General features: G+C 37.6%; 4 protein-coding genes, 1 long non-coding RNA gene and 1 pseudogene across 6 annotated transcripts; 2 read left to right on the forward strand and 4 right to left on the reverse strand.

The window, feature by feature from the left end:
* Window positions 1–186: 186 nt before the first annotated feature.
* Window positions 187–4,205, reverse strand: LOC120007004 (probable lipid-A-disaccharide synthase, mitochondrial). Of its 2 annotated transcripts, none has more exons than XM_038857144.1 (8): window positions 3,896–4,029; window positions 3,656–3,774; window positions 3,455–3,560; window positions 3,127–3,350; window positions 2,712–2,790; window positions 1,597–1,835; window positions 977–1,203; window positions 187–762 (listed from the first exon to the last, which is right to left on the reverse strand). In XM_038857144.1, exons 2-8 carry the CDS (start codon window positions 3,746–3,748, stop codon window positions 579–581), a joined length of 1,152 nt encoding a protein of 383 aa, XP_038713072.1. In that variant the 5' UTR covers window positions 3,749–3,774; window positions 3,896–4,029; the 3' UTR covers window positions 187–578. The 2 variants fall into 2 exon arrangements, with proteins under 2 accessions (XP_038713072.1, XP_038713071.1); XM_038857143.1 differs by having other exon boundaries at window positions 188–762; window positions 3,656–3,755; window positions 3,896–4,205.
* A 1,376-nt stretch (window positions 4,206–5,581) lies between these two features.
* LOC120007224 (GDSL esterase/lipase At2g04570-like) lies at window positions 5,582–9,014 on the forward strand. The gene is made up of 5 exons (XM_038857434.1): window positions 5,582–5,678; window positions 5,870–6,055; window positions 6,554–7,020; window positions 7,288–7,777; window positions 8,404–9,014. Exons 1-5 carry the CDS (start codon window positions 5,582–5,584, stop codon window positions 8,598–8,600), a joined length of 1,437 nt encoding a protein of 478 aa, XP_038713362.1. The 3' UTR covers window positions 8,601–9,014.
* Window positions 8,800–13,811, reverse strand: LOC120006829 (protein disulfide isomerase-like 2-3). Its single transcript, XM_038856927.1, has 9 exons — window positions 13,545–13,811; window positions 12,504–12,662; window positions 11,720–11,833; window positions 10,791–10,948; window positions 10,519–10,618; window positions 9,903–10,079; window positions 9,669–9,814; window positions 9,277–9,423; window positions 8,800–9,194 (listed from the first exon to the last, which is right to left on the reverse strand). The coding sequence occupies exons 1-9, from the start codon at window positions 13,671–13,673 to the stop codon at window positions 9,026–9,028; spliced, it is 1,299 nt and encodes a 432-aa protein (XP_038712855.1). The 5' UTR covers window positions 13,674–13,811; the 3' UTR covers window positions 8,800–9,025.
* Window positions 13,812–14,735: 924 nt separating this feature from the next.
* Window positions 14,736–17,052, reverse strand: LOC120007723 (triacylglycerol lipase 2-like). Its single transcript, XM_038858124.1, has 9 exons — window positions 16,523–17,052; window positions 16,335–16,445; window positions 16,116–16,256; window positions 15,924–16,034; window positions 15,685–15,828; window positions 15,555–15,595; window positions 15,404–15,483; window positions 15,224–15,319; window positions 14,736–15,075 (listed from the first exon to the last, which is right to left on the reverse strand). Exons 1-9 carry the CDS (start codon window positions 16,703–16,705, stop codon window positions 14,753–14,755), a joined length of 1,230 nt encoding a protein of 409 aa, XP_038714052.1. The 5' UTR covers window positions 16,706–17,052; the 3' UTR covers window positions 14,736–14,752.
* On the forward strand, window positions 17,049–18,582 carry LOC120007724. The gene is made up of 2 exons (XR_005470242.1): window positions 17,049–17,436; window positions 18,012–18,582. It is a non-coding gene; the product is annotated as an uncharacterized LOC120007724 (long non-coding RNA).
* LOC120007722 lies at window positions 18,452–23,590 on the reverse strand (annotated as a pseudogene).
* Window positions 23,591–24,758: the final 1,168 nt, after the last annotated feature.

Below are 24,758 nucleotides of genomic sequence, written 5' to 3' on the forward strand. Positions count from 1 at the left end.
ATTTACTATTATAAGAAGTTTTGGTGTTTGTGGTGGTTAGTAGGAGTTTGTTTAAGTTGAGCTGGTCTTTAGGGAAGATGAACATTTCTAGGGCATAAAACAATGGGAGTGAAGAATGGGCTTCCAAGCATATCATGCTGCCACGAACACCCTTTTTTTTTTAAACGGATAACGACACTATACAAATTTATTTCCGCGCACAAAAGTTTCACATATGATAACAAGGAATTACTCATGTGACCATCTTAGTGGGAATCAAACTCAGGACCTCCCGAGGTCATACGGGTTAGTCCCAAAGAGATTCATCAATTAAACTATCACAATTAGCATTTCATGCGTAAATCTACAGTCAGATGCAAGAAATTCAACTGCAACATCTTCTGTTCACAACTATTGCTAATTACAAGGCTCTTCCCATCTCAATCGAATGGTTGGGACCTGCTCGAGTTAAGTTAACAAGCTGTTTTGTTGCTACTTGCTAATGTGACTTGAAACACCAGGGTCCAGTACAGATTGCTCTTCCATCTCAATCGAGTGGTTGGGACCTGCTCGAGTTAAGTTAATGCCAGATCAGTCACTCAAGCCTCACGTCTTTGATGAGAAAGTATGGTGGATGCTGCTAGCATGCTCGGGCCGTGATTGCTCTTCCATCTCACATCCTCCAGATCTAAGACTTTCATATTTGAAGGGTATAAATATTTGACAAACTTTTCAGCAGCAATAATCTGCTTTTCTTGAAGCTCGTCGTTGTTTATTAGTTCCCTGTGACAGATGATAATCCTCAAGTCAACCATTTCATGAAGTAAAACATTTCTCTTCTCAACAGATAAGGCAGTTCAGTAAAGAAAAGTTGCAATTATGTCTAAATCATCAACATCTAACTAGCAATCCAGATAAAGTACATATGCCCAATTTTGCAGCAAATAACAGAAATTGTAAACAAAAAACCAAAATCACAAAACAAAACAGAGCTTACGTTAGCAAAGAAGCTAGATTTGAAGGCGTGCATGCTTGAAAGAGGGCTTCAGGAATGATAGCTGAATTCAACAATATATTAGGAAGTGAGATGTACGGTATCTTTGCCTTATAACGAATAAACCATTCAGTTAGGATGTGTGCTCGATAGGCAACAAGACATGGCAACCGTGCCAGCTGCAATTCCACAGCTACCGTCCCTGAAGTACATAATGCAACCCTGCTTGCCTGGAAAGCATTCGGTTCAACTCAGTAATGGACAGTTCAAATTAATAAGCAGGGGAAGCTTTGCCTTAGATAGATCTCATGAACCTAGATAATGCCTATTAGATGTCCATTCTTGGGATATAATCAATCCAAACAGATGAAAGAAATGAATGAAGGAGAAATGACAAATTCCTCTAGGTTCCAATTCATAACTCGCCGAGAACCATAAAGGTCAACTTATCTTTCTTTATTAAGTAATTGGACAGGATGGGACTATGAGGGTGCAAGGACACTCCTCATGGCAGCTATCTAAATCAGCTGGAATAGCATCTTGTTCCATTTATGTCCCTTTCCAGTTGCCACAATGACTAGATCAAATGTTCCTGATATAGAGAGGAAGTTAGTATGTCTTACACTGAATGAGTCGTACTTCAGGGCTGGAGATCCTCCTGGAATCAATATAGTTGGCACAGGCCACTTTTGAACAGCAGCGGCAACATAGTCTGCTACGTGCTGATTAGGTGCCACATGGATGGCTGTTATCAGCTCGGGAAAAGAGTCCTTTAACAGCCGCATAGAATTTGCAAAGATGGGAAGCATCCGAGTGACCTCCTGTAATCTGCTTCCCGGAAGCAAGGAAATTAACGTGGCACCTTCCAAAGATAAAATTCTTGATGCATTTAAAAAGGGTGGTATTTATAAAAATCTTGAGTCTTTGACAATATGATGCAAGTCTTGCAGGTCTTCCAATTTTTAAATAGCACATAGGGTAACAGTTGGACAGCAAACTAAGATTTATGTCGGGTTAAGCAACCAAGAAACTGTATTCTAATACTTGAGAGAAGGGGGAACTTCATCTAGTTTTCATTGGCATAGAAATTGATAGTAAATTTTTTCAAGGGAAAGTAAATTGATGGGATTTAGGAAAGAAAAGGTAGGTCTCACTAATTTTTAATGCTCAAGGATATGCAAGAATGGGCCACATAGTTAGTGCTATTACTAGTGAGAACTCCAAGAAAGAAATTCCCATCATGAGAAGTTTACATCAATGATATGTATTAAGCTCTTTCTAGTATTTAATAGTCATAGCTGATATAATATCTATCTAAGATAGATTATACTGATAGCTCAGAGAGAAAGAAATATCGATATAAATATAAATATATACACACACACACACACCCTAGGATAGATAATAAAGTGCATCTAACATTTTGTGTAAACTAAGGATAACTTTGTGGCTAAAGGATACATTTTATAGTTTTTTCTATTTGTCCCATTGTAGGATAAAGATATTGGGTGTCAAAAGACAACATGCTCAAAAAAAACTGAAGTTAGTAGGAATGAAAACTGTGAGGCGAACATGTGCAAAAAAAAAGTAAAGGTAGGACAATAATTAAAGATACTAAGCTTAAATTGAGTATAAGATAGGAGAAAACCGTATATGAATATATGATAATATAAAAATGTAAAATGTAAATTCCCTGATGTGAAAATTTAAAAAAATCTAAGAAGAAGATTCATGCTACCTGAAGGTACTGCATATTGACCGCGAAAGTTGTCACAATTTCCTTCTATCTTCCATTCATTTAGCATCATTTCCTTCCCCTGCCCGCATGTTAATCACATAATCTTCAATCAAGTACAGTGGGTATCAAATTCAAAGCATAACATTATTTTTTATTTTTTTACTAATTATTTTCTCCACCACGGATTTCCCCCCTCAAAGAATACTCTGGCTTCGCCCCTGTTAATAATTGTGCAGTTTAAACAGCATATACTGGTGGATAAATGCACATGATCTCATCAACAGGGAAGCTGTCCGAAAAAAATATCATAAGCCTAAACTTGATTTGAAACTTCTGTAATTTGAACATTGAATGTTTTAGCTATTTTAAGCAGCTATCCAGGAGATATCCCAGATCAAAGAGAATAGACTCATACCGAATGCAACTGCAAAACATCTTCTAGAATGGGGTGGCCGACGAATGTTGCGACCAGACCATTTGATCTACAAACAGCTTCCTCATTTGGAAGTATGCACAAGATATGATCAACAAAATTGGCCAGGCCTCTGAGTCTTGCTTCACCCCCTTTCCATGCCCAGAATGATGGTGCTACGTAATGGAAGTGCACAGGACCATCTGACCCTTGTTGACTGTACCTAGCTGCAAATAGGATTTTGCCCATACCAGTATCAGCCATTCTCCAAGATATACTTATCACATAATTAGCATGTAAACATCAGTTCAATCTACAAGAGGGTTACTACCTCGCAATTGCTTAAGTAAACGAAAAGAAAACCCCTTCGAATCCACAGTAACAACAACATGAGGCTGAAATAGATGAGCAGCCTCAATAGTTTCACTCAATTTCCTCTGAAAATTCAAATTTCCATTACAGGTAAGAACATGTACGGAATTGAACATGTAGCCCATGGAAGCGAAAAGATGTTACATATATCACTACTCACTCGGAATTTGTACAGATGTGGCAGCAACTCCCAAATCCCCATTACAGCAATATCCTCCATAGGAAACAGAGATTTCAGTCCTTGCTTGGACATCAAGGACCTTATACATAGAGAGCATACCATTTGAACGTCGCATAAAAGTAAAGGAAAATAGGAGTTAACAAATCCCAAAATCGAAATTTATATCTCCATTAGAAGAAATTCCATTTTATGACTAACAGATAACTGAGATTATCTTACCCTCCCACACCAGTGAAACGGATTGGTACAGGAGAAAGCTTGTTCAGAGACGACATAAGACGAGAACCAATGGTGTCCCCTGAAACCTCTCCAGCTACAATGAACACTCTCAGTTCTCCATCCTTAGCAGCCATGTCTACAACAGACCTGCTTGACTGAGATATGCGTCTTCTCAGCAGCCTCGTGAAGTCCATATTCTTCCCGCGTTTCGCATTCCACATACTGGTGAACAACATTGGCAGTATAGGAGAAAATCCAGTTGGAAGAGGAGAACGATCGGAGCGTCCGAGTTCAAATTTGGGGAGCAACTCGTCACCTGGTTGCCTATCGAGTGAGGGATGCTGGGCCTTGAATCATGACTAAATTGCATACAGGCCCATAAGGCTTTTTGCTCTATTCCTTGTTCAATATTGGCTCTAGATCAATTTCTTCTTTTTGGGCCAATTGGGCCATATACAGAACTAAGTAGTAACTAGATTTCTCATTGATGCGAAGACATGAGCCCAAACATTGTCTTCAATATATGCAATTTGCAATGCAATATTTGTGGTGGCAAACTAGTCGTAGTGTAGGGAGGCGCTTGGCAGTATATAAGATGTTAGAGCATAGTGTACAAAATATCGAAATTACAATAAAAAAATCAACCGCACAGACTAAGACACAAGTATCTTGATCTCTTCAAGGAAATTTGATCTCTCTACAGTTCTTCTTTGCTTCAGAATTGGTATACTGGGATTATCATAGATAGAAGAGAGCTGATTTCGAAGTGTGTTGTGTTGTGAATTGTGAGTTTTCTTATCGAGAGAAGATAGCTCAGGTTGTGCTATTCGAAATGTGTTGTATTGTGAGTTGTGGGTAGGAGCATATGGGTTTATATAGGTTGTGCTGGAATTAATGGTTAGAGCAATTACTGTCTGAAACGTTTATGACGGCCCAATAACTCCTCTTACAGTTATAGCCTATTAACGAGCCTTTAAATAGCTCAACGTAAAACTCTGCTCTCCACTCTTTTCTTACTTCGTTGCGCTCATGGGTTGGACCCATATCAAAGCACATCACAATCACTCATTAGTAAGTTATCTCTTATTAAGTAGTGTTTACTTTCTTGGGACTTTATGTTTTCCTTTGAATTTGAGAGGTTACAATTACCAAGTTGAATATGATTTATAATAAATAATATAATTGATTACATTAACAAATGTAGTTTATTCTTTATTATTTAAAATACACCAACAACATAAGATATTTGTGTTTCGAACCTGGTTTGACGAATCTAACGAGTTTTTTTTTTATCCGAAACAAAAATCAAATAAAATGTCTTGAGTTTATATTTAATAATTTAGAATTGTCATGCAATTCTCACTATGTACTTACTCTTTTAAAGCATTGATTAGAAGTTCACAAAAGCAGCTAGCCACCTCCATTTTTGTTGTGAAGCTTTCAATGCTCGTTTGCCTGCCTTGGCTCAACGTCCCGCCACTACTCTCACATTAACTCTCTTGCTTCTCCTCAAGCTGCATATCTTTCCTTTTTTTGACTAGTGATTAATTTTCTTATACTAATTATCATTAAGGGTACATTTACTTAATGATGCCAACTCAGTACACTATTCTCGTAGTTGCGGGACTAAGTGAAAATAGTAGAATTCAATGATGACATTGACACGGCATTCCATTAACCATAAATATGGGAAATGATAATGTCAAGCCACAAGTATTTTTAGACTATCAAAATGAATATGCAAGATATAAAAAACTTTATACCCGAATCACTAGTTGTAGTGGTAAAGATGATGTGTGCCATCTAGACTAGTTAGTTTCTCGTTTTTAAACATGGTAAAGGGGGTTTTTCCGTCTCTATGGGGTCCACACCATCTAAACTAGTTTGTAAATTGAGTACTCACTCTCGTATTATTAAGAGATCATGGGTTCTAACAATGAGGGAGGCGGGATATCCTAAAATAAATCAATGAAGTTGATGTGCTTGTTGGCCGGCCTACCCCATATGGGAATGGACCAATCGGTATCCGTGAGATTGATGTGCTTGTTGGCCGACCTACCTCATATGGGAATGGACTAACCGATGCACAGACGACCAGAGTGGACAATACCTTAGGGGGTAGTGTGGACCCCACAAGGGTGGGAAAAATCCCTCCCCACGGTAAGTAGGGTAAACATCCAACTCGTTACCATAAGTGTATTAGTGTGGACCCTACAGGGGCGGGAAAAATCCCTCCCCCACAATAATTAGGGTAAACATCCAGTCCAGCATGTTACCACAAGTGTATTGCTTTCGATGAAAATTAAACTTTGAACCTCCCAAGTCTGTACAGTTTAACATCAAAGAGATTCACCAACTAGACTACATCCAACTGATTCAAAACAAGATATCATATTTCCTTGGAAAACTACAAACGTATAAATAGAAAGACAAAATGATAAATTAAACTACAAGCAAATAATAGAAATTGAAAAGAAAAACCAAGATGACAAAAGCAAAACAAAACAGAGCTTACTGTAGCAAAGAAGCTTAGACTTTTTGACTCGGGTCACACGGACGAGACGTGTCGAGAAACCCCGACTCGGGTCATAGCGGCAATTAAATACTCTCAACGACCTTACACAACAGAACACTTTGAAAAACAGAGTTCTCATTAATTTTTGCAACCAATATTTATACATGCACGAGTCCCTCGTCAGTTCAATGTATCCCCTGCATTGTCACACACACACACACTGAACAATCATTCAGAAATGGAGTACAATTACATCATCTCCTGCTTCTTGCTGGTAATTCAGTTTCTTGTTCTGGTCACCAAAATTGAGTCAAAAGTACCAGCAATTGTGGTGTTTGGAGACTCCTCTGTCGATGCTGGGAATAACAACTTCATTCCTACCATTGCCAGAAGCAATTTCAAGCCTTATGGTCGTGATTTTGCTGGTGGCCGCGCCACCGGTCGGTTCTCCAACGGTCGAATTGCTACTGATTTTATTTCTCAGGCTATGGGGCTCAAGCCAACTATACCTGCCTACTTGGATCCTGCTTATAATATCTCTGCTTTCGCTATTGGTGTCACTTTTGCTTCTGCTGCTACTGGGTATGACAATGCCACTGCTGATGTTCTGGTAAATACTAAAATTCCAACTATCCATTTGCCAAAATTTTCAGAAAAGTTTGTTTTAAACCATTAATTGCTTATACACATTCATCAGAATTCTCAATCATGTTTTAACGAAAATTATAAAGATCTCAGCAATTGGTATCTCATATATATGCTAGCTATTGAGTTGAGCACATATGATCGAAGTGATTTGTGGACTCCACATGTCCCACATGATACCAACTGTTAGGATCCCTATCATAGTTGATGATTTTCATGTTGTGGTATGCAGTCAGTGATACCACTATGGAAGCAATTGGAGTACTACAAGGAGTACCAGAAGAGGCTAAAAGCATATATGGGAGAATCCAAAGCGAGTCGAACAATAAGCGAGGCCTTGTACATGACGAGCATTGGAACCAATGATTTCCTGGAGAACTACTACACAATGCCAGGACGATCAAGGCAATATACTCCTGGAGAATACGAGAATTTCCTAGTTGGAATTGCCAAGAACTTCGTTAAGGAACTCTATGGTCTCGGGGCTCGAAAGATATCGCTGGGCGGGATTCCTCCGATGGGATGTATGCCATTAGAGAGAACCACAAACATGGCTGGTTCATATGATTGTGTGGAGAAATACAACAAAGTTGCTCTTGAATTCAATAACAAGTTGAAGAATATGATTGTGGAGCTGAACAAGGAACTTCCTGGGATCAAGCTGGTTTTCTCAGATCCTTATTTTGTTCTGCAGAGTATCATAAAAAGGCCTTCTCTCTATGGTAAGTTCATTAATGTTTTTAAGTGTTGGTTCTTGATTATACCCAACTAGATTTCTCAACGTTCACTTAGAAATCCTGAACACATCGTTGCTTTAATTATAGCATTTATAGGGGGTCACATACTCACACATCAGGAATTCAGGATCCAAGGTTGGTGGGGATTTTAATGGGTTTCACATGACTTCACTTTTTCAACGTAATGGTACTAATTGTTATAGTGTTTAAAACTTCAAATTGATACCCGTGAGATTTTTGCATCCAAGGGATTGTCCCATCTGAGTACCTCTACGAGCATTCCTACCCTCCCTGTCTTCCTGCACGGTTTTATTTCAAGAAATAATCTTGCCTCCCCTACTTGACACATAACTTGGGTACCCAAGTAACTAGTTGATAACTTGGGTACTCACTTTTCCAAACTAAACAAGTTATGTGTTCAAGTGGCGAGGTAGGATTATTTCTTGAAATAAAATCGTGCGAGGAGAAATGCATGTAGATGTACCTAGAGCAGACAATTTTGTGGATGCAAAAAATCGCACCCACAATACCCAAAAATATCAATTCGAGAATTTATGCAACGTCAAAAACACAGTTGAAATATACTAAACTCTGTCTGATGGTGTTCTCAGGGTTTCAGGTGACTGGGGCAGGGTGTTGCGCAACAGGGATGTATGAGATGGGTTATGCTTGCGCTCGAACAAGTATGTTCACCTGCACTGATGCAAACAAGTACGTATTTTGGGATGCCTTCCATCCGACAGAGAAAACAAATCACATCATTGCAGCTTACATGGTTAAGCATGTTCTTGCTGAATTTAATGCTTGATATACATACATACATATATATATATATCAATATATGTACCCAAATGTATCTCACTCTATCTTTACAACAACAGAGAGAGTTGCAGTAGATATAGATAAATCGTGTGTGGTGATGAATATTAAGAGACTGTAATGTAATGTTCGAGTTATCTTGTTGGCCATTCTGATTTGTTATGGTATCGTAGAATGATCACAGAAAATGCAAACAAATTGAAATATAGTAATGATCAAGAAACTGAGCACTTACGTAATGTGGGGTAGCACATGATTATAATATCTGAAGTTAGGGGAGAAAGGACCATATCCAACCAAGTATATTGCTTGCTATGGTCAAAAAGCCATCCAAGGACACACAGGGCACGTAAAGTCGAAACTGTTTTCTACCTGAGGTTTTCATAGTTTACTCGATCTTTCTCCCAATTGATATTACTCATCCTTAGCATCATCTCCACCCATGAGTTCTTCAAGAGAGAACTCGTCCTCCTCAATAATCTCTCCATCTTTACCATCCCAAGGTTCAATTTTGCGAATATCGGGAGTCCCAGCTAGAGGTAAATTCCCCTTTCCTCCGCGCCCAGCTTCCTTGACAAACTCTCTGAGAAAAAATAATTTAAATGGATTCATGTTGCTGTTCATTTAGAAGGCAGTCTGGGATATAGCAGAAACTGAGCACTTACGTAATCTGGTCAATTTCAAATGCACTTTTAAGTGGGGCGTATGCTCCTTTCTTCACATTCAAGGCTACAAGTGCTGGATACCCATATCCACCAACGCCTACAAGCTTCTCAAGATCTGGCTGCTTACCTGCAGCAGCCCAATGATAACTGCAAGAGACAAAAGGTAAATGGGTTATACAACTCTCATTAGACTAAATCCTTCTAGCATCACAATGGTTCTTCTAGCATCACAATGGTTGTGAAGGGCATGACGCAGGTAAGAGCGACAGCCAGCCTCGCCATCAAGATGAGTAACATGAGTAGCTATCTTCATAACGTTCTTATGTCAAAGAATTAACATCAAAGGAAAGGACCATCAAAAGTAAAAGAGGGAAAAACCCCTATGTACACACCTGTAAGGACTCCTTTTAAACTTCTCTGCGACTGATAATAACTGCTCGAGGTACCTGTTCCTCCCTTCCGCCTTTGAGTCCAAAATGTCAGGTAAGAAAGCAACAAAGCATATGGCAGCTGAACCACACTTCTCTTCCATCACATCCTGTATGGAAAGATTAGAGGTTTACACACATCCATTGAACAAATCCCACTAAGAGACTCAGCTCTTTGGAAGGAAATAAAAGCTTTACCGGTCCAGTCAACTCAGTAATTTCCAGGGGTGCAACATTTGTTTCTAGCTGCTCCAGGGCAAATGATTCGATTGCTGAGGATGTTCTAGCACCCTCATAAGGAATTGGGGAATCTTTGTCAGCCCCAAATAACAAGATCGTGGGAAATCCTTGGACATTGAATCTGCGCATTAGAGACTGCTAACCCAAACCCATTACAACCACATCAACAAAAATCTAAGTACTCATTCAGAAGAACATTGCTCCACTGTTCCAAAAAACCACAATTTGCATACTGAAAGAACAAAAACACAATACTAAAAAGCGAGAAATGCAGCTCCTTATGCATCATCTAAATTAAAGCTGCATATATGTTCAGTGTACATTCAAGAAATGAGGTTAATATTCTCAATAAATCCGTAGAAACGATGGTACTGATAAATCAAAAATCTATAAAATACAGTAGTTTCACATAGACTGGGAACAAGGCATTCTTCAAAAACATATTATCCTCAGATTAAAACACAATAGTTGTGCCCAGTGATACAAAGTACCAAGTACCAACACAGACTTGCAATCTTTGCATCTGATTAGAATTGTAGAAAATGTTTCCAGAAGATATTGGAATAAACATTACCTGCTCAGCATCACAATCAACATGACCGAGCTTTACTTTTCCCTTCAAATTGTTTGAAGCCTTCTTCCACTCAGGAGCCAGTTTTTTGCAATGTCCACACCTTAGCAGTAATATGGGTAAATTTTAATACCAGATTTACACAAAAATAAATTGGAACAGTTATAAGAAGTCATGTAACTTGTGCTAAAAATAAATCGAAACCATGGAAGAGCTATACATAAGAAAGAAAAAAAAAAAAAAAAAAGAGTCCAATACCATCATGGAACCCTTACCAAGGTGCAAAAAACTCCACAATCCATAGATCTTTACTTTTAACCACCAAGTCATCAAAATTTTTAGAATTCAATTCGACTGATGCAGTAGACTCGGATTTCTGGCTGGATCCTCCATCAGCTTTACCATGTAAACGTTCCTTCAAAAGTGCCTTAATCTGCATGAATATTAAGCAGTCAGAAAAGGCATTAATAATCATATAATGAGCATCACAAACACCAATGAGTACTATGAGCACATAAAACATTGTCCTAATATTTCATAGTTATTACTGATAAAGCAGAGATCATCTAACATTCGGTGGGAATAGAGATCACTATTTGAAATTCAATATTCATACTGAAGCCACTAAATTACATTAATAACATCAATTGGGAGGTATAGACTATCAATTTTGCTGTGGGTAGACAAGTTCACGAGATCTAGAGCAAAGCACATTAGTGCTCCTACCAGCAATATGCATACAAATACATAATAAAGATTTCATTGGAAGTCATAATCATACTTCACTACTATCCATCTTCCAGAAGGAAGTTAGTATATCGGTTGGTAAACATATTCATTCAGAAACTGAATTATCAGACATGCCATTTTGAGATAATCTACTGGAAACATTTATCAGGAAAAATGATGGAGTTGCCTGAATGTTTCATTTAAACCATTTTCTACACCAGAAATTAGTTTACGAAACCAGCTAAACTTATTTTTAGTAGTAACAACATTAGGCCCTGACATCTTTCCACAACCTGATGTGTTTACAACAGATGGATAATAATAACTCAGCCATCTTGAAGATCAATCAAATATAAAATAAAAAAAAACTGCTGCAAATCAAATTCCTCGAAGTGTAACCATATCATAACTACAACAAGCACATAAAGGCCAAATCCAGAGATTCTAAAAAATAAACCAGCGGATGATAACAAACCTGCTTCAGCGCAAATTCTGCAATGGGTTTTACATCCCTAGCTCCTTGATAGTCTACAGGAGGCTTCCCGGGTACAAAGACCTTTATGGTTGGAAATCCTCTAATTCCGTGTTCCTAATCAGCAATCAAACACGTTTATCCACCAAACAAGCAAACACATGTCTCATGTCTAACATTGGTAAGCACATGGACGGTGAGAAAACATCCAAACACCAGTGAACTACATGATCAATCTCGTAGCACAATTCAGTTTCATAAAATGATGGAAAAACTGCTATACGGAAATGAAAAGCTAAAAGTTTATTGCATCTCCGCATATCTATAAAAGAGTAACCACGACAGACTCTGGGAAAGCACAATAAACTTGGGATTATGAAACAAAGACAACTAAATAATTGACATAACTACTCAAGGAAATTTTATTGTGAGTTAAGAAGAATCTAATGGAGAAAGGAAGCACAAAGCACTGAACCTCTATATTTTCCACGCCTTTAGATTTCACCCAACTGCCAAGTTTTATTGATAAATAAATATTATCATACAATGTGGTTTCTGGAAATACATGTGGTCTTCACATGTAAATGCAGCTCCCAACTTGATTGAGACACTGAACTCTGGAACCAACTAGAGGAAAAGTTTGTCATGTGAGACATCTTTTGGCGTCAATTTAAGTTGCATACTACTTAAATGCATTCAGTATCACAGGGAATGTAAGGCAACTCGTTCAGTCATTATTAAGAAAAGAAATAGATAATATGGCAGGGAATTGTTCACTCTATAAAACCTGAGCAAGGGACTTGTGTGCGTCAGCATCAATAGCAGCTACAGTAGCAACCCCTTTCAAGACTGTAGCTGCCTTCTCCCAAATAGGAGTTAGAGCTTGACAGTGACCACACCAAGGTGCAAAGAACTCCACGAGTACAATTCCATTTGAATTTAGAACCTGCCAACAATCCAACAAAAAATCCACTTATTAAATGTAAGAATCTACAAATAAACATTGCTTACCATTTTGAGGCACCCTTTAGTGAATATTTTAAGTGGAGAAGAGACTGAACCATTAGTTCTCCACATCATGCGAACATACAAACCACTATATCTATATTTGGATCACTCAACAAATTATAGAAATTGCATAAAGCAAAGCATTAGAGTGAGTCATCAGAACTCAGAAAAGAACTATCGGCCAGTATGCATATGAAGGTTCCTATAAATGTTAACCAAGGTATTATGTGCCAGTGGATAATCATTTCATTTTCAGAAACTACCAAAAAAACGAATGCACTTCCCATTCTTTTGGATGCAATGGAATCAAAATGAATTTCTAGCTGGCGATGAATCAATAGAGGACTCACATCAGAAATTTCGACTATCAATAATAAAAATTACACAATTTACAGGAAATAAGAAGCTCGAAGGTAATGAAGCTAGCTAACCGCGCATTGTTGAAGAACACAGAATCGACGCCTATACAAAAAGTTTCAATTCAAAGTAACGGATACATAGACTAAGCACTATCTGATAAAATCAACAGAACACAACAGATCTATTTGATCCAACAATCATTCGACGAAATTTCAAAAGAAACTAATAATTCTATTGCGCGCCAAATAAAAAAAAGTTAATGTTTAAAGTCATTCATCTCCACCATCTTATCTGAACTCTCACTAGATTGAACATACAAAGAAGAAAAGAGGAAAATAGAAACTAAAGTGGTATGCAACATAAGAAGAAAGTTACAAATTACAATTTTAGGTCCTGAAACTATTGGCAGCCAAACAGAAGACAAAGTAAAAGTTTCATCTATGGCGGGATTCGCATTTACCTTGGACTGGAAGTTGTTTGGGGTGAGCTGAACCACTGGCGACGATGGTGAGTACAACGCCCGAGAGAGATTGGATATGGACAACAGAACTGATAGATATAGGACAAAAGAGAATACTGCTTTCTGCATTTGGATTTCCCGCACTTTCTTGAGATTTTTCCTTCTGCGTCTACCTTCGTATGAATTGCTTGAATCGGGAAAGAAACCTCTCCAGTCAGAGGACAAAACCCTGTGCTGACTGCTGAGGAGCGGAGTGCGGGCCGACGTGTGCTTACCAATGGGAACCAGCCACGTGTACTCTTATTAATTTTCTCGCAATTTATTCTAGACGTTAACAAGGTACGAATTCACAATTTTCAGTGCTCCCTGAGTCTGTTTATTCTGGGATCCACCCCTAATATCTGTAAATCCCAATACATGTCCCAGGTCAATGATAATATAATCCTAAGCAAGTAATCGAAACTAGATACATGCGTCCCCATTTCTTTTAATCGATAACGACACCATATAAGTTTGTTTTTTAAACATCCGATATGAGCCTAAATTTGAGTCATCCCACCAATGTGTGGCTATAAGACACAAGGGTTAGAATCAAACTCATGACCTCTAGAATTCATTTGGTTTGGTCATCATTCACCAACTAGTCAATCATCCCAAGTGATTGCATCTAACCCACACATTGCCACCCAAGCTACTCCCATGGACAAAAGGAAGTTATGGGCTAAGCGATCCACCAAAGTTGTGGATGTAAAAACGCATCCATAGGGGAGCGTTCCAGAGGAAAGCACCCATGCGAGCAAAGGTGGACAAAGCGGAAGCGAGAATGTCAACTTGAGTAATGCAGACATTGGTGAGAATCTAATGCCCCGAAAATTTAAGGGTTCCTCCGCAAGGTTCTTCCACGAGTCAGGGCAACTGCACGGCGCCTTATATTGCTCAAATCATATTGTTTCAGATACACCAAACAGTTATATAAACTGTGAAGCAAATTACTAAAGTAACAGTCAGTCCAAGCACACACAATACCAGGAACACAAGAGATATAAGGTACTTGTTGCTATATCTCTTTTCTTTTTCTTCTTTTTTCCTTTTCCTTAATGGCTACAAGCAATACAGGTATCAAATTCAAAGGTCATAAGTTATCAAACGGGTGGTACTAAAGACTCCCCCTTTCATTTCTCCTTTTTTTTTACTTGTTTTCAAGCAAATCAACCTTGTTGTTTCAAGTAATCTATTAAAGGATCATACACAACTTCCTCGGCATTTTCCGCCATAACAAAATCTGCGTGTGCATAATCCTCTCTATACTGAACTACCATCTTATCTCTGTCATGATCTTTCAGACTGTCGAGCAAGAGCTGTACGTCTTTTACATCAGCAAGAGCGTCTGCACCACCGTAGCTGAGATATAGAGGAACGTCTTTCCGAATGCTTGTCATGTTGTATACCAGAGGAGTCGCCTGTCCGTAGTGTTTCTCGTTCTCATCTTTATCCTTGTAATCATACGTCGTAATAGTTCCTTGTCTAATCACTGTACAAACCAATAATATAAATTCCCAGTATTAGCTGATGCAGCAGGTTTGAATAAGCATAAGTAGTTAACAATAAGCAATATTAGCGGCCCGAGTTTAGAGCTAGTCTAGTTGTTCGGTGGACATGTTGGGCTGTGAATAACTTACTCTGAGCTAGATGGACCATAGTCTTTGTTGCTGTTGCCTGAGGCTCATTCTCGAGAAAAACATCTACGATCGAAGAGTTCAAGCAGCAATTCTTACCTATAATAATACATTTGGTAAGGGGGATCAATTGTTTCAAGTCCAGAGAAAATCATCACCCAAGTTTGGAAATGTAAACTTAACCTGTGAAAGAGGTTAACAGATTTGTGCAGTCAACACCTGGTGTTTTGCAAATAACCTTGAAAAATTTGATTACAGCTTCCCTATACAGATGACTTCATCTAATGAGTTTGTCAGTGGTATAAGAAAAGAAAAAAAAAAGAAGCATTCTCACCCCCTTGGATCAAATTCATGTTTACCCAACCGGTATAAAGCCTGTAAGGAAAAAAAATTACATACATACCGTCATAACAATATCATCCTGTACTGAGAAATTAAGTTGAATAGAAGAAACTAGTATTCACCTCAGCAATCTCTTTCTCCGCAGCAATTCGTGCAAGTGGAGAAGTCACTTGACCCATATAAGCAACTGGGGAAAGCAATGTAGCTGATCTTACCTTGTCTATAAGCTGATCCTTGGAAAACGCAGCCAGAACAATCAGGGTTCCCTATATGATAATTGGAAACTTAATTAGCAGCCCTGTCCAAAAAAAACTAAAGAGAGGAAGAAAAAAAAAAAACCAGTAGCATCCTCAAGATTCACCAGTGAATGCCCGACGTAGTGCGGTTTCTGTCCTGTTTGATCATGTACATAATCAATTGTTGCTGGAAGATCATTAAGTACCAATTCATCCCAGGACCAATCCCAGTAGGCCTGAAAATTGCATCCAAAAGTTATTGATATGGAGGTACTAAACTGGTTGGCAAATACAAGAAAACATGAAAAGGGAGAAACTTTGTCATCTGGGCTGAGTGATGTATGGCCTCTGCTATACTTGGTTCCTCGAGTGCTGGGAAGCCACACGTCGAATCCATTGTCGGCCAAGAGGAATGCCAAAGCCTTGTCTGGGGCCAATAACAGCCATGTTATTGCATCCTGCAACGAACCATTGCTTGTTATTCTACAACATTGTCAAAGACATAAATCTGCTTTGGAGAATTACTGTTTACTGACCATTAGGAGCCCATGCTGCAGCAGAATTGGTATCCTGTTACCTGAAACCTTGCCTGTCTGCCCCACTGGAATTCTCTGAATGCTGAGAATATAACCATCCTTTGTAGTTACCTGAAAAATGTCATTACACAGAATTTTTCAAGAATGTCAAAATTCTCATGAACTAACTGCAATATTATAGGAAATACCGTATGTTCTTCGCAGACATAGCCCCGGCTCTCAACCATTGACTTGCAGATGCCATCACCATTTGGGAGGGGCAATGCCGCCAGGACATCAGAAAACGTTGTTCTAGTTCCAGCGACTGACCCACAGTATATGATCAATAAAGTTACTGAAATAAAACTCTCACTTGAACCCTTTTTCAACATCCTTTGTTCAAATGTAGAACTACCGGTTTAAACAAGCTGTCTTGGATTAGGGACTGTGTCTTATTATATAGTCATTGAACTGCATAAACTATAGATATTATTGCTGTCAAGACTCCATATTCTGACTATTTTTTTATCTTTATCTGCAGCTCCAATGCATAGAATATACACATCCTCAGCTGTTGACTCTCGTAGAGGGCATCAAGTGCACCCATGGGCATACAGTTGGCTATTATAAATTCTATCCCTGCCAAAATTCCATATTCTAACTCTTTTCTTCATCTTTATCAGTAAAATCTGAAGATTAACTCCAAAAAATGCATAGAATATATAGGTTCTCGACTGTTGACTCTTATAGAGTGCATCAAGTGGACCCACTAGCATACAATTGGCTACAAGAACATCTAAGCATGTCCTGAGTACTCCGCCCATCGAGGATCAAATGAAAAGGTATGAAAAAACAAACCAGGAGAAGAAACTAATAAGCAATTTGTCCTTGCGATAATGGCAGTCCAAACAGACAATTGAAACACACATAAAACGAGAAGTTAAGCCAACAATTCATTCCTTTTCGTCTTTATGTGTACAATCCTAGAACTGCAGCTGTCATCTTCAAGATCTCAGCTAGTCACATTGATGCAAATGTGGGTCAGACAATTAGTCGAACACCTGGGAAGCGTCACAAATACACTTAACAACAAGAGTTGGAAACAAGTAGGAGAAAACCGAAGGTTGTGTTTGGTATCACTTCCAAAAATTTTGAAAACAAAAATCAAAAACAAAAACATAAATCATAAAACATAAAATGAAAACATAAAATTGAAACTTGTTTGGTTTGGTTGAACACTTAAAACTGAAAGCATAAAACTAGAGAAAAAAATGTGTGTTTATGCTTTTATTTTCATAATAATGGAAAATGTCCACACCACTATATTTTTCATAACTGCAGCCTTTGTTGTGTCTATTGCAACGTAATTCACCATTGAAAACATCAGCAGAAAGAAAAAAAGATAAAAAATAAAACAATAACCCAAAGTATATTTGATCATTGTCTTCATATCTCTATGCAATTTGCAATCTTAAATCTTAAAGAAAGTGCAATCTATAATAAGTATAACTAGTTCTGTTTTCTAAACTTTTAAAAACCTTTTTTTCTTGTTTTCAAAAATTTTGAAAACCTATTTTTGGTTTTCATAAAAACCAAAACAGAAAATACAAACAAACAATATTTTTTGTTTTTATTTTTTATTTTTTGAAAACTTAAACAAAAAACAACAAACAAAAGTCATACCAAACAGACCCGAAGTGTTTCTAAACTCCAACATCACCCCTAATGATAGAAATATGCATCTTTGGAGGAGCCGGGACTAACATTGGGCGAGTGGATGTGTAGCCCAATCTTACTCACAAAACCATGAGTTAGATATACACAATTGCTACCATTCTCATGCCTTTTATGGGTTGCAATAAGAGACTTATTCAGCTCATCTCAAGGCTTCATCCCAAGATTTCAGTCGTTCAAGCCAGTGGCTTCAATTGTTTCCTTATTAATGTGTCTTTTCTTGATTCCAAGGTTTTGGCTACATGCCTAATAATTTCCACCAATTGTTTAATTCTTCTGCACTACCAGATATTGAAATGAAAAGCAAGGAAAAAAAGTCTCCCAATACGACTATAATGTGAAAATATGATCGATTCACTAGTTCACGACTAAACCAATTAAAAAATGGTTGCAAGCACAATCACTTCGAACATTTGTATCCACATTGATAAAAATGGACAAATCTGTGTCGAAATATTGTGGCTAGCATCCAAGAAAAATAACTTAAAATCTTACAATTTTTTCACCAGTATTTTATTCATCACCAAAAAAAAAAGAAAAAAGAAAAGAAAAGAAAGAAGCCTTCCATGCCCCAAATTTGTGCTCGTTACAAGGTCTTTAAAAAATCTATTTCCACTGCAGAAACCACAGGTAAAATGTGAGGAAGAAGGTGCATGTCATATCAAAAGGCAAGAGTCAAGTAGAACAAAATTGGCCAACTTCCACAGAGTTAATCATGTGAAGGTTCTGAAGAAGTCTGTGGCAAATGTGGTGGGGAACTACCCTCTTCAGGTTGGGTCATCTGAAACCTTCGTAACTGAATTCTCATGCTTGTTGGCGTTGCTTGCAGCATTTGGACTTCGAACCCAACCAGGTACCTTTGACGATGGAAAAGTTTCTGGCAAATGGGCTGCCTGCATGATTGGATAGCTGGTGAAAGATGGATCAAGTATAGGTAGAGAAGGCAGGCTCAAACCATAAGGATATCCCACAAAGGGATGGTCGAATCTGCAGCTTGACCCATACTTGCAGAGTCCATAAGAACTGTAGGTTGAACATACTGCTCGTCCCTGCATAAGTAAAAACAACAACAACAAAAAAAAAAAAAGAATGATAAGAATCGAATTTTTCGGGGTAATCAACATTATTAACAAACAAAATATTCATGCTCTTATAATTAAGAAAGCCTCAGATTCTCATATTCCATGGTGTTTGGTGAATCATATACAGCATTGTTTTGAATTCTCTGACGAATAATTCAAATTACTTTTAAAGATTATAAATTAATAACTCAAATAAAGCAAATAAAAATGTATTTCACTGAGTATTAAACATCTGGCAAAACTTACAGGTCTTGAAGGAAGCCCGCTATCAATAACTGGTTGTGCAATCCTTTCTTTTGGATGATGGTACTTGCAATCAGATCCATACTTGCATGTACCAGTACTCATAAAATAGCGGCATTCTGGTTGGTCAGGTCTGTCTGGGAAATTATGACTCATTGTTGATACCATCTGCAGCTGCACACTCGAACTCAAGTCACCTTGATTTCTAGAGTTGTAAACAAGATTGGACGCAAGAACACTGGTGGAATATGCAGGACTTGGGTTCCCCTGCTTAAAGAGATAGTATCAAAAGAAAAATAAGATGAACAAAATTAATTTCAACTCTGAAAATCATTCTCAGAACAAAATGCAAGAAAAAAGAACTCCACAGTCAGGAAACCCAAAGACAAGTCAAAAGATGTGATGAGAGGTTTTGTGTTTAGATGTACTTCTCTATGCCCAGTAAAAAAGATGGCACATTATGCATACAACTAAATGCAACAATATCAGCTCACAACTTTCTTCACTTCCTCATACCGCAGATCCAGAATGCAAGACAAGATCAATAATTCCTCACACGTAGCTTGTATTCATTTTGAAAGAGCGCCATCTATGTTCGAACCATACGAAATTCTTAACCATGACGAGAAAACTTTCCCTTGTGTAAGTTGCACATTTTCAGCTAGCAGTTCTCTATCCACTACGAGATCAACAACCTATTTATTCACATAAATGTTTATGCATTCGTGTTCACATTGAACCCTCAAAGGAACATAAAGCGTTTGAACTCTACATGCCTATCACACATTTCCTAGAAAAGTAAACTTCAAGGCTATACAGTGAGCAATTACGGAACCAACAAATAAGTAGCACAGAGAATTCAACTTTGAGCTATACCTAAGCTACATAACAGAAATAAACCTAAATGATTGTCATGATGCTTGCTTGAAATTATTATTACTTCTAAGCTGGCACTCATCCTACAGGGAATATGTTTCAGGTTTAAATCCTACCACTCGATCAGATCACCACTCCCCAAACATCAATGCATACAGAATAACAAGATTCCAAGACACTCAAAGGTCAAACTCCTACCAGAGCAAAATAGCATCTATAGCAGCGCAAAAACAGAACATTTTTTTTGGGTAGGCGCAAAAAAGGAACACACTACTGACCAATGTATAAACAGACCATACAATCAACACACAGATTGTTTGCAAATGTAATCCAATAAATATTATAATATTTGGGTGAAATGTGTACAATATTTTCATACATAGCTTACAAGCAAAATAAACTACACTAACAATCATAATGCACGAATTTATTTCTTTCCCCAAAAAAAAAAAGAAAGATCTCCAACAATCCACACAACAATGAATGGTTAATAGTCATTTACAAAGGTTCTAGCTTTTATTAATAATCCTTCTCAATTCTTGTTTGCCATTTACGTCATCTAAATACTAAAGTTGACAGATCTATACACAAAGGAGGTGGTCATAACAACAGGGTCCTTTGAGAGTTTTTCCATTATGCAGTCAATAAAACCAGAGGAAGCAGAAGATTTACTTATACATATCTATATATTTCGAGGTAAGAGAAAAGGAACCGGCTACTAGAGATTAAAAAAAAAAGTGTATCATCTAGCTTGTAAACAGCCAAAATGCAACAACAAACAATTTCCAAAGCATAATCTTCAATATCAAGATGTCATGTTCAACAAATAATAGTAATTTTGATAAGTGTTCAGCTCAAAAGGACATGTACTCACCACATAAGTATTCCAACCTTGACCAGGTACAATGCTTTGAGAAGGAGAAAAAACAACAGGAACATAGGTCTGAGGGCCTTGTAAACGTGGAACAGACATATATGGAGCTCTTGGAAAAGACCAAGTTGGAGGGCCACCCATGTAATGGGGACCTGCTGAGGGAATGGCTGATGGTCCTGTAGAAACAAAAGCAGTAGGTCCAGCAACTGGATAGCTAGTTCCAAGAGATGCAGGCTGGGGATGGTGGAACTTGCACGCAACTCCAAATTTACATGATCCACTCCGCATGTAATAAGGGCATGACTTCTCATCCTGGCAAAAAAATGGAAAATCATGTATAAGCAAGGACCTTACACATTTTTTTCCCTAAGAAATATGAACACGTGTCAAAAGAAAATTAGAAACTTATTGATCAACCTAGACCAAGTGAAGATATATTCACAGATTAAGCAGGAGGATGTCAAAAGAAGTACGAACCTGCCGCATGGGAAGTCCAAGAATGTTTAACAATACAGGTCCAGCCCCGTTTCTGTCCCTTGGGTGATGATATTTACATGTTGATCCATATTTGCAAGTCCCCGTCTTTAGAAAATACTGCAAGGCATATTTGGAAGCAGATAATTGTACTTACACCAGAAGGCATAATGCAATAACATAACTAGTATTACAGAAGAAGTCATGTTTACCAACATATCAATGAATTATGAGCCTGATATTATTCTCATCACGTCAAGGGATTTTAAACAATCGTACAGGGTACACCACAGTTAGCCAAGTTACTAAGTTTAAAATTCAGACAGTCCTATTCATTCATGAAGCAGAAGGGATAGAAATATTCTAAAATGCAGGGAAAAGGAGATCAAAACCAAATGGCACAACCAACTCTCTTTCCAACAACCTCTTTCAGTATATGGTAGTCAGACAGATTTCAATTGAACTACCTTTCGCATAAAACTTGGCAGAGGATTCTATACAGATTGGACCTTTTTAAGTAAAAGACTTCTTATAACTCAAACAAGTGATTATATAAGCATTGAATAGCTCCTCTGCGCCAAATGAAAAAGGAAAAAGCAAACAAGCAGTTCTATGAAAACAATGGCGGCAGCAGTCCAAAACAGGAATAAACCATACCCCACAGTCAGGTTGCCCAAATCTTTCCGGGAGATCTTCTTTAACCTGTTCACCCTGCATGAACAGTGATGGGATCAGAACCCACCAAAGGCATATGCTACCACACTAAACATTACTAGACAATATAGAACACCATGGATAGATAAGATGAAAACACATGAGAAACTTGCTCATCACACAATTCATGTCATTGATAACTAAACTTCATTACAGACTGGAACACCTAAGTCTCACATAAGGGTCACAATAAAATGTATGAAACTACTAATAATGAAAAACTAAATTATCTGTATGGCATCCCTAAAGGAAAAACTAAGTGTGGTCGCCATAAAAAGGAAGACCTTAATCATAGTGAAAAATTACATTACCTGTGTAGAATAAGAAGGATGATTGAAACGACAATTGCTTCCATAACCACACATCCCAGTCCTTAAATAATGCAAGCAATCCGGTTCACTGGGGCGATCCGGATAGGGGCCTGATTGAACCAGGTCACCAGTCTCTTGATTATCATTTACTTTCAACAGCCTTATCGCTTCTGTGAAGCACAAAAGAAACCCAGATCATCAAACTAGGACCTCTCTAAGGCATACATCCATGATCAAAGCAATCAAAAGCACAAACACATACCAGGAAACTAGAAGAAATAGCCAAACACTTGACTTGATCAATTTCCAATTATTTAACATATTCAAGTAAAAAAGGCATTTGAAAACCCAGATGGAAACTTTCATACTATAAGTACACATATATAGTGACATCTACCAAACATTATCACAAACTATGGAATCTGACACTAAGTATCTATCAGAAATTCCGTAAGATCTCTATGCCTTCGAGTTTCAAAGGGAAAAATTGAACCCCCATTACCTTCTATGCCATCAGCCGATTGATTTGATACAGCATTACTCTTAACCTGCCGATTATCAGGCATTGGTGGCACAGAAATTGTGTAAAATCCTTCAGTCAGTTACAATCAACAATCAAAACCTAAGCACAATACTCGATCCTCCAAACAATCGAAGGCTAGAAACACAATCAAACATATGCAATAAATAAGTGCATCATCGTAAGCAAACTATGAAACGATCGAAGGCTGTGTGTATTGAAGAAGGTAATGTGAGAAAGGGAAAGTTTTTGGAATCACGAATAAGCAACGAAGAACAAGAGAGAAATCTCCAAAAAAAAATATTCCGACTAGATAAATTCCCTCTCTCTCTCTTTTTTTGGGTTTTGTTTCCTTCTCTCCCTTTTTTCCTTCTCTTTCTTTTCTTTTCTTTTTCAGGTTCTGCGTGTGAAAATTTCGGATCTCCTCGCCTGAATGGAAAACCGAACTACTACTGAAGGCTTCACACATATCACAATAAATGGAGGTTGTGTTTGGGAATTCCTACATTGCCCCTACAGCGTGAACAGTAACAGTAACAGTAACGTACGGTTAGAGAACTGTCCTTATAAGAGTGACAAGAGAACATGAGCTTTTCATGTTTAATAACTACTTCCTTAATTGATGCAATCAAATATGTAAATATCGTCACCATAAAAAAAGTTAAGAATATATAAACAAGGTTTTGTATCTCACCATTAGAAAATTTTTCCATAATCATACCTTTTCAAGTGTTTAGATCATAGTTTTTAATACCATATCGTACCGCAGATTCGATCATGAAAGATGTAAATTGATGACTTTATCCGTATTTTGTAACAAAATGTCACAAAATACCACATATGTATAAGACAACACGAATGTTTAACTTTTGAACCCCATCAAACCGCAAAATGACAATGTGATTAAAAAAATTCACTGATATGTGGAAAACAATGTTGGGATGGTTTTGAGCTATATTATCACGAGATTTTTTGTCAACGATGGTGTGGCCTAGTGATAAAAAAGTTTTGTATTTCTTGGCCTGAACTAGGGTTCAAGTCCTACTAAAGACATCAGCCCACGCATGAATTTTTCCATATATTTGTCCTGTTTACGTATTTTTTTCCATATATTTGTTCAATATGTGTGGTTTGTGAGCTATTTCGTGTACCGTAAACAAAATGTCTAGATCTCCTGACTATTGTTTACATTTGGGACTTATGTAGTGGAAATTACATCAAATTATCAACCATATAATTAGTTAATTAGAATAATCATTCATGGTGATGCAACAACCTCATGTCAAGTAGATGCATCATACCAGCTCTTAACATACAAGATGAGCTCCATGTGAGAATGAGATGATAAAGTTTATTTCAATTGGAGCTTAACTTGATGAATTTATTGTATTACATACAAAGAGCCATCTCTACTATTATTGTTAAGGTTTGAATTTATTTTTTTGTTATGTAAAATAAATTCAAAATATATAATTGCATTTGTAAACACTCTTTAAGGAATAAATTTATGGCTGTTTAAAATTAGCGATCATAACCGAATCAATCGTCGAATATTTTTCAAAAAAAATACATATTCTTTAAAGAATCGACTGATCGATCGGTTAAATTTATGCTAAA

Source organism: Tripterygium wilfordii, chromosome 10 (assembly GCF_013401445.1).
Source record: "Tripterygium wilfordii isolate XIE 37 chromosome 10, ASM1340144v1, whole genome shotgun sequence".
NCBI classification, from domain to species: domain Eukaryota; kingdom Viridiplantae; phylum Streptophyta; class Magnoliopsida; order Celastrales; family Celastraceae; genus Tripterygium; species Tripterygium wilfordii.

Coding starts and splice junctions, on each gene's coding strand:
- LOC120006829 (XM_038856927.1), bottom strand. CDS start 13,673: ATGCAGAAAGCAGTATTCTCTTTTGTCCTATATCTATCAGTTCTGTTG. Junction 9,815..9,902: donor TTACTGAGTTGACTGGACCG/GTAAAGCTTTTA, acceptor CTTTCCATACAG/GATGTGATGGAAGAGAAGTG. Junction 9,424..9,668: donor TTTAAAAGGAGTCCTTACAG/GTGTGTACATAG, acceptor TGTCTCTTGCAG/TTATCATTGGGCTGCTGCAG.
- LOC120007224 (XM_038857434.1), top strand. CDS start 5,582: ATGGGAAATGATAATGTCAAGCCACAAGTATTTTTAGACTATCAAAAT. Junction 5,679..5,869: donor CCGAATCACTAGTTGTAGTG/GTAAAGATGATG, acceptor AAATCAATGAAG/TTGATGTGCTTGTTGGCCGG. Junction 7,778..8,403: donor AAAAAGGCCTTCTCTCTATG/GTAAGTTCATTA, acceptor TGGTGTTCTCAG/GGTTTCAGGTGACTGGGGCA.
- LOC120007723 (XM_038858124.1), bottom strand. CDS start 16,705: ATGTTGAAAAAGGGTTCAAGTGAGAGTTTTATTTCAGTAACTTTATTG. Junction 16,446..16,522: donor ATGTCTGCGAAGAACATACG/GTATTTCCTATA, acceptor GACATTTTTCAG/GTAACTACAAAGGATGGTTA. Junction 15,076..15,223: donor TATGGTCCATCTAGCTCAGA/GTAAGTTATTCA, acceptor TGGTTTGTACAG/TGATTAGACAAGGAACTATT.
- LOC120007004 (XM_038857143.1), bottom strand. CDS start 4,131: ATGTTGTTCACCAGTATGTGGAATGCGAAACGCGGGAAGAATATGGAC. Junction 1,836..2,711: donor TCAATATGCAGTACCTTCAG/GTAGCATGAATC, acceptor TATCTTTGGAAG/GTGCCACGTTAATTTCCTTG. Junction 763..976: donor AATCTAGCTTCTTTGCTAAC/GTAAGCTCTGTT, acceptor CATCTGTCACAG/GGAACTAATAAACAACGACG.